General features: G+C 35.2%; 2 protein-coding genes across 4 annotated transcripts in view; one reads left to right on the top strand and one right to left on the bottom strand.

Annotated features, from left to right (window-relative positions):
• LOC100639951 (histidine--tRNA ligase, cytoplasmic-like) overlaps nucleotides 1-8,112 on the top strand; it is a 16,176-nt gene that overhangs the window by 6,778 nt on the left and 1,286 nt on the right. Inside the window, exons 4-10 of the mRNA XM_019999080.1 lie at nucleotides 5,658-5,783; nucleotides 5,880-5,987; nucleotides 6,113-6,211; nucleotides 6,353-6,574; nucleotides 6,992-7,064; nucleotides 7,783-7,892; nucleotides 8,065-8,112. The exon at nucleotides 8,065-8,112 is cut by the window's right edge and continues 28 nt beyond it. Of these exons, the coding sequence (XP_019854639.1) occupies nucleotides 5,658-5,783; nucleotides 5,880-5,987; nucleotides 6,113-6,211; nucleotides 6,353-6,574; nucleotides 6,992-7,064; nucleotides 7,783-7,892; nucleotides 8,065-8,112 (786 nt within the window). The remainder of the gene's footprint in view (nucleotides 1-5,657; nucleotides 5,784-5,879; nucleotides 5,988-6,112; nucleotides 6,212-6,352; nucleotides 6,575-6,991; nucleotides 7,065-7,782; nucleotides 7,893-8,064) is intronic.
• Nucleotides 1,596-4,640, bottom strand: LOC105313503 (extracellular protease-like). Of its 3 annotated transcripts, none has more exons than XM_019999076.1 (2): nucleotides 4,517-4,640; nucleotides 1,596-2,666 (listed from the first exon to the last, which is right to left on the bottom strand). In XM_019999076.1, the coding sequence occupies exons 1-2, from the start codon at nucleotides 4,570-4,572 to the stop codon at nucleotides 1,670-1,672; spliced, it is 1,053 nt and encodes a 350-aa protein (XP_019854635.1). In that variant the 5' UTR covers nucleotides 4,573-4,640; the 3' UTR covers nucleotides 1,596-1,669. The 3 variants fall into 3 exon arrangements, with proteins under 3 accessions (XP_019854635.1, XP_011405295.2, XP_019854634.1); XM_011406993.2 differs by lacking the exon at nucleotides 4,517-4,640 and adding an exon at nucleotides 2,717-2,811; XM_019999075.1 differs by lacking the exon at nucleotides 1,596-2,666 and adding an exon at nucleotides 3,337-4,466 and having other exon boundaries at nucleotides 4,517-4,634.

Here is an 8,112-nt window from a genome sequence, read left to right as displayed (position 1 = left end):
ACGAAGCACATGAATTCCTTCATATTCCAGTGGACGACCGTCAAAAGAGACAGAGACAAATTGAGAGTAGAGTCCTTCAAGAGGAGTGTTACGTTTGAGTAGATAAAGATCCTCATTTGCATTGTTGGTAAACTCAAAAGAGCAAGCAACTGCAGAAAGAGCTTTATCACAAGCCATGTCAAGAGAGACTGGCCAGCCATTAGCACTGCATGTACAAGAGAAAAGTAACATTGATTTGATAGTGTAGTAACATACCTGAGAGCACAGGTCAGGTAAGTAACCAGACAGAAGAGTGAGAGTAGAGTCTTCATGATTCCTTTCCTTGATAGAGAGTATTCCTTCTTGTTGTGAGATGATTTCTTGTTTTAGTGAGAAGTGATTGACTGCTGCTGGTCACCTCCTTATATACTATTAGGTACCTCATCAATATTTATCAGTAACTAAGTCCTGCACTGATGGATTTCCTACAAAATCTATCATTCATTAGTTAAACTGTCATTGGACAGCAGTGAATAGAACATACTACCAAACACATGAAATGACTATTGAGATGTATGGTTGATAGATTATGAGGAAATGTATACATTTTTAATGCTAGTATATGATCGATTCTAAACAGTATAGGATAGGTAATGGCTCCATCAGGCTATGAAAGTTAGTGTCGTTCTCCTTGTGAGCAAGAATGACACATCTTGCAACAAATATTGTGAGAGAATAACTTATTCATTAGTGTAGTCTATTGACTGCTCCACAGGGTTCACTGTTAGTTTAATCATTAGTCTAAGTATAATGTATTGTAAACTGAAACTGTTATTTGATTTACTTTACCATGCATGCTTATTGTTCAGGGTATAACATTTTGCTTTAAATTTATTTTGGAAACTGTTGCTACATGTATATACCTCATTTCTCAGTGTGACTATATGCATGTGTTACACACTGTATAGTGGGTAGTTTTCCGTTGGTTGAAAATATCAAATCAGGTGTAGGGTCTATGATCAAATGAACCAGAAATGACTTTAGAATAGACTCGAAACAGTTGATCTGATGTCTTCATTAGCATCTGCAGGACTGATAGCATCATAAAGAGGTCCTCTGGTCCTGTAGGGTCTGGACCAAAGAGATTTATTAGTAGGCAAATGCCATTTTTGAGGCCATTTTGTCGTGTGCTAATTATGATTATCTGATTCTTATTAATTTATCATGGTCACGCCTCTCTTCAGAATTAATTTTTATTAAGACTTTTAGAATTAATAGCAATGAAACAGAAAAAATAAGCACTAGTCAAAACTTATCCACTATACAGTGCATATTGGATTTAGTGTTTGTACTGTCGTTGTTATAGACAGAGTTCAATTGTTACTGTATGATTGTAAATTATACTTCATTGCATTGTTTTGTCTCCTCTGTATGATATTCATACATCATTGGTCATAGTTTCCAGTGAGTCAGGACTATACTTTTGATAAGTGCATGCTTCCTGCTGCTGCTACCAATGGTTGAGAAATTTTAAATTGAAATTATTATTATTATACTAAAGCCAAGAATAATTAATTTATCAAAAATGTATTATTATAGTTAAACAAAGGAAAGCAGCAAAAATAAACTGTGCATGTCCTATAGTGTTGCATGAGTCCTAAAGTTCTTGGCTTTTAGCTGATGAGCTCCATTACTGAGCATCACAATAGTGATACAGGTAACTGTCAGCATTCCTAGCAGCATCATCTGGCTTATCCTTTGCTAGCTGCTTGCAATTGGCCCGACCATAAACAACATCATCAATTTTACCGTAAGTATGAGACCATTCGTGAAGCAGTGTACCTTCCTTGCTCTCACCAGTCTTGCTGCAATTGGTCGGATCCCTGTAATAAATGGTACAGAGGTACACAGTGGTACCAGTCTTGTATGTGTAGGCATAAGTATTGGATCTGCAGAGTGGACCATTATTATAGTAAATGCAATTTTGGCTTGATAAACCATCTCTTATTTTCTGGTAAATACCTTTAATTTTAGTGATCCTTGAAGAATCATCAGCACCGAACCATGTAGTAGATATGCTAGTGTTACCAACTTTACCTTTAGCTTTATCTATCCCACCACAGAGCTTCTTATGAGCAGTCAAGGTTGCACTGTTCTGAACATCGCCATTTTTAAAAGTAGCACTGCCACAGTCTTGGAGGTGGACTGTGTAATCGATTCCTGCATCACCTTCCTCCTTTGGTTTTAAGAGAAGAGAGGCGTCTTCCAAATGAATGTGAACAGATTCACGTACAAACGATTCCCTGAGCTTACCAGTAGGCATTGCACTCATCTCATTCACTGACAGATACTGTAAAGGTCTACTGTATTGTACAGTGTAGAGACCATCAGTATCAATGCTAAAGGCATCAGTGATTTGGACTGAGGCAGAAACACTCTCACCTGCCTTCAAGAGAACAAACTCATCCTTTGTAGGAGGGAGACTATACATGATGATTCCTTCATATTGTAATGGATGACCATCAAGAGAGACAGAGACAAATTGAGATCTGAGTCCTTCAAGAGGAGTGTTACGTTTGAGTAGATAAAGATCCTCATTTGCATTGTTGGTAAACTCAAAAGAGCAAGCAACTGCAGAAAGAGCTTTATTACAAGCCATGTCAAGAGAGACTGGCCAGCCATTAGCACTGCATGTACAAGAGAAAAGTAACATTGATTTGATAGTGTAGTAACATACCTGAGAGCACAGGTCAAGTAAGTAACCAGACAGAAGAGTGAGAGTAGAGTCTTCATGATTCCTTTCCTTGATAGAGAGTATTTCTTCTTCTTGTGAGATGATTTCTTGTTGTAGTGAAGAGTGATTCAATGCTGCTGGTCACCTCTTAATATACATGTACTATTAGGTACCTCATCAATATTTATCAGTAACTGACTGCTGTACTGATGGATTTCCTACAAAATCTATCATTCATTAGTAAAACTGTCATTGGACAACAGTGAATAGAACATACTACTAAACACATAAAATGACTATTGGAATTTGGGATGTATGGTTGATAGATTATGAGGAAATGTATACGTTTTTAATGCTAGTATATGATCAATTCTAAACAGTTTAGGATAGGCTATGACTCCAGGCTATGAAAATTAGTGTCGTTTTCCTTGTGATCAAGAATGACACATCTTGCAGCAAATATTGTGAGAGAATGATGCATTCGTTAATGATTGACTGCTCCACAGGGTTCACTGTTAGTTTAATCATTTGTCTCGATATAATTTATTGTAAGCTGACATTGTTATTTGATTTACTTTACCATGGTTGAGAAAATTTAAATTGAAATTATTATTATTATTGTATTAAAGCCAAGAATAATTAGTTAATCAACAATGTAATATTACAGTTAAGCAAAAATAAACTGTGCATGTCCTATAGTGTTGCATGAGTCCTAAAGTTCTTGGCTTTTAGCTGATGAGCTCCTTACTCAGCATCACAATAGTGAAAGGCGTAATTATCAGCATTTTCTATTGCTTTACCAGGATCATTTTTAGCCAAATTCTTGCAGTTGGAACGACCATAAGCATTATCATTAGTATCGGCAAAAATATGAGACCATTCATGAACCAGTGTGTCTTCCTTGCTATAAGCAGTCTTACTGCAAAGTGTTTGCGATTGGTAGTACTGGTTACAAAGATAGACGGTATCTTTAATATGTTTAAATACATAGGCAAACGTGTTACTTTTACATCTATCACCATTGTTGTAGTATTTTGCAGCAGTGTTAGTCAGTCCAGTTTTCATATCTGAATATGCTTTTTTAACCGTAGCTGTCCTTCCAGCATCATATGCACCAAACCATGTAGTAGATATAGTAAAATTTTTGCCAACTTTACCTTTAGCTCTATCGAATCCAGAGCAGAGCTTCTTATGAGCCTCCAGTGTTTGACTGTTCTGTTTATCACCATTAGAGAAACTAGCACTGCTACAGGATTCAAGGTGGACAGTGTAATCGATTTTTACTTCTTCTATTTTTGGTTTCATAAGAACAGAAGTTACAGAAGTTTCTTCCAAGTAAAGTTGAGCGAATTTATGTATGAACGATTCCCTGAGCTGATTAATAGACATTGCACTCATCTCATCCACTGACAGATACTGTAAAGGTCTACTGTATTGTACAGTGTAGAGACCATCAGTATCAATGCTAAAGGCATCAGTGATTTGGACTGTTGCAGAAATACTCTCACCTGCCTTCAAGAGAACAAACTCATCCTTTGTAGGAGGAAGGCTATACATGATGATGCCTTCATATTCCAGTGGATGACCATCAAGAGAGACAGAGACAAATTGAGAGTTGAGTCCTTCAAGAGGAGTGTTACGTTTGAGTAGATAAAGATCTTCATTTGCATTGTTGGTAAACTCAAAAGAGCAAGCAACTGCAGAAAGAGCTTTATTACAAGCCATGTCAAGAGAGAATGGCCAGCCATTAGCACTGCATGTACAAGAGAAAAGTAACATTGATTTGATACTGTAGTAACATACCTGAGAGCACAGGTCAGGTAAGTAACCAGACAGAAGAGTGAGAGTAGAGTCTTCATGATTCCTTTCCTTGATAGAGAGTATTCCTTCTTCTTGTGAGATGATTTCTTGTTTTAGTGAGAAGCGATTGACTTCTGCTGGTCACCTCCTTATATACTATTAGGTAGCCACTTAAAATATGTTAAATAGGTTGACTAATTAACACTAATGACCTATTCAGTAAACTATTCACCTATTGTGTCTGGCAACTTGTGAATAGATAGATTAGCTCTTGATTAGATACATGTAGTTTTCACACTATACGCACACCTATTGATGTCATTACATGAATGCAGAGATGCAGTATTAAATAAACAGTTTTTATAATGCATTTTTACATTTTTTTGATGAATAATCCATAAAACTTAAAATGCATTAAGTAGGTAGATTCATTAAGACTGATGACCTATTCAGTAAACTCTTCACCTATTGGAGTGTCTGGCAACTAGTGGATTTCTTACAAAATCTATCATTCATTGGATTACAGTAAATAGACTAGTGTTTGAAAACATGAAGTGGCTATACATGATGTACAGTTATGATAAAATATATTTTATTACATTGTTGATAACTTGGACAGACATTAGAATACAATGAATAGGTGAATACCTATTCATGCAGCTGTCAAAGTGTCTGTCTGTCTACTTTATTTGTTACTATTGAAATTTAGAGTTCCTATAGCATACATTATATTCCTTTAACTGCTCATCCACATTTTAGAAATTATAATAAAGCTTGTCATGGACATTTTGTATACAGAAGCAGCCTCTGCAGCAATAACTGTAACCAGTACTGCTTGACTTGCTGTTACATAGTTGACTGCATTTGTACTTGTATAAATAAACTGCCTGATATAGCAATATAGTCCATGTTGTTTATGTCCAATGTATGTGATCTCTGACAATGTATTGGTGATGCTTTTGGAGCAATTTTCTGCACATGGTACATGCTTGTACTTATATAAACGAAACTGTCCACACTAGCTCCAGTCCACTGCACTGAGCCAAGAGTAGATAATAATTAGAGGAGAGTGTCCTACTGTGCAATACCCCCTTGCTTCATGATGATGATAACTTTTGAATTTGATTTTAATTTCTCTTCCCAGGTGCCATTTGCTCGTTACTTGGCTATGAATAAGATTAAACAAATGAAGAGATATCATATTGCCCAGGTGTATAGGAGGGACCAGCCGGCAATGACCAAAGGAAGATACAGGGAATTTTATCAATGTGTATGTTAGTGGGTGGGGCCAGCTAGATTGTGGGTGTGACTGTCAATTCTTCTATGATACATGAATGCATTTCTTTAATTATTTTTTTATTGTTAGGATTTTGATATTGCTGGTGAGTATGATCCAATGATTCCTGATTCAGAATGTCTGAAGATAATGACTGAGATATTAACAGAATTGAAATTGGGAGCTTTTAAAATAAAAGTTAGCAATCAAATTGTGCTATTACAATAGATTCTGTGTATGTTATCATCATCAGTCATTGTAGATTACTATTATTGTTATTATTATTATTAACATTATTATTATTATTATTTATTTATTGTTAGATAAATCATAGGAAGATATTGGATGGCATGTTTGCTGCCTGTGGCGTTCCTAGTGATAAATTCAAACCAATCTGTTCTGCTGTTGACAAACTGGACAAGGTACAATTGAATAAAGCTATAGTAATTTTGAATGGGTAAAAGTATAAATTTTTGATCATTGATCACTTAAATTTTGGACTTAGCATAAGGACATTAATCATTTCATATTTATTTGTTTATTTATTATTTATGTATTTTTAGACCCCGTGGGAAGAGGTTCATTCTGAAATGACGAAAGAAAAAGGTCTGCCTATTGAAGTGGCTGATAGGATTGGTGAATATGTGAAGCTGCACGGGGGCAAGGAACTAGTGGACAGCTTAGAGGGAGACAGTCTGCTCTGTGGTCAGCCATCTTTTAGAGCAGGGCTGGGTGACTTGAAACTATTAATGGATTACTGTGATACAATGGGGATTTTAGATAAAGTAAGGATGAATTAGAGATCGAGGTACAACTACAATTGTTCATGTGTAACTGAAGCTGTAATTGAGAGACTAAATATAATTACTTGTGCTTTTTTAAGAGATCCAGCCTGGTTTAAAGCAGGCCAGAACTGATTTTGATTTGATAATGTAAATGGTGACCAAACCAAGCTACAGTGATTTGGGCCAGCTCGGGCTTGTACAGGTGGGCCAGCTCAGTTTAGTTGGGTGTGGTTTGGCTCACTACTGTAGTGTCAATGTAGTATTAATAGTATAGTAGCTATACTAACAGCAATTTTATTATTATTATTATTATTATTATTATTATTATAAAATTTATTATTATAACAAGAAATATAACAGAATAAGGTGGACAAGAAAATTATTATTGTTATTGTTATCATTAATCTTTTAATTTAGTTATCATTTGATCTAAGTCTTGCCAGAGGTCTTGACTATTACACTGGAGTCATTTACGAGGCAGTACTGATAGGTATAGTATGTGACATGCATATACATGTACTTATGCTGTGTAGACACTTTAAACTGATTCCGATCAAAATTGGATTTTTTACGAATTTTTAAAGTTGCTCAAAAATCGGACAAAAGTCCCTGTACTATAGTACAGGGCTCTGGCCAAATTTTTCCAAAAATGTAAAGTTGAGAATTCTCCATTTTTATTACATTTTCTGATGCATATACATGTACTTATGTTGTGTAGAAAGTTTGAACTAATTCCGATCAAAATTGGATTTTTTACGAATTTTTAAAGTTGCTCAAAAATCGGACAAAAGTCCCTGTACTATAGTACAGGGCTCTGGCCAAATTTTTCCAAAAATGTAAAGTTGAGAATTCTCCATTTTTATTACATTTTCTGATGCATATACATGTACTTATGTTGTGTAGAAAGTTTGAGCTGATTCCGATCACAATTGGATTTTTTACAAATTTTTAAAGTAGGTAAAAAAATCTAACAAAAGTCCCTGTCTTCAGTACAGGATCTCAGTCCAAATTTTGCCAAAAATGAAAGGAGAAAATTTTCCATTTTAAAAACTTTTTAATTACGTATACATGTACATGTAATTGTGCTGATTTCACTCAAAATTGGATTTTTCAGAGTCTCTTCGAAAGTTTAAATTTTATTATTATACTTGTGCATGGATTATTTTCGTATTATTTATAACTCCACCCATTAACTCCGCCCCATTTAGACGATCCTTCCGTTGATCCTAAATCAAAGGATACTCCATCAGTTGGTTCCATATCTGGCGGTGGTCGCTATGATGACCTAGTAGGAATGTTTGACAGTAAAGGAAGAAAGGTGCCATTATGCTAGTGCAATGTAGTCATGTACATTTTGTGAATAAAAGGAATAATTATAATTTAACACATAAACATTATAAATTTTTGTCTTCTCTGTATTTTTAAAGCAAAGCTATTAGTTGTGCTTTTGATGTTAATTAATTAATTACTGTTTCTCCCTGCATGACCAGGTCCCTTGTATTGGATTCAGTATTGGAGTAGAGAGTATATTCTCAATT

The sequence above is a fragment of the Amphimedon queenslandica genome, unplaced genomic scaffold (genome assembly GCF_000090795.2).
Source record: "Amphimedon queenslandica unplaced genomic scaffold, v1.1 AMPQUscaffold_13290, whole genome shotgun sequence".
Taxonomy (NCBI): domain Eukaryota; kingdom Metazoa; phylum Porifera; class Demospongiae; order Haplosclerida; family Niphatidae; genus Amphimedon; species Amphimedon queenslandica.
Note: the sequence above shows the minus strand (reverse complement) of the source record. Positions and strands in the feature narration are given on the sequence as shown.

Coding starts and splice junctions, on each gene's coding strand:
- LOC105313503 (XM_019999075.1), bottom strand. CDS start 4,572: ATGAAGACTCTACTCTCACTCTTCTGTCTGGTTACTTACCTGACCTGT. Junction 4,467..4,516: donor TACCTGACCTGTGCTCTCAG/GTATGTTACTAC, acceptor TTGTACATGCAG/TGCTAATGGCTGGCCATTCT.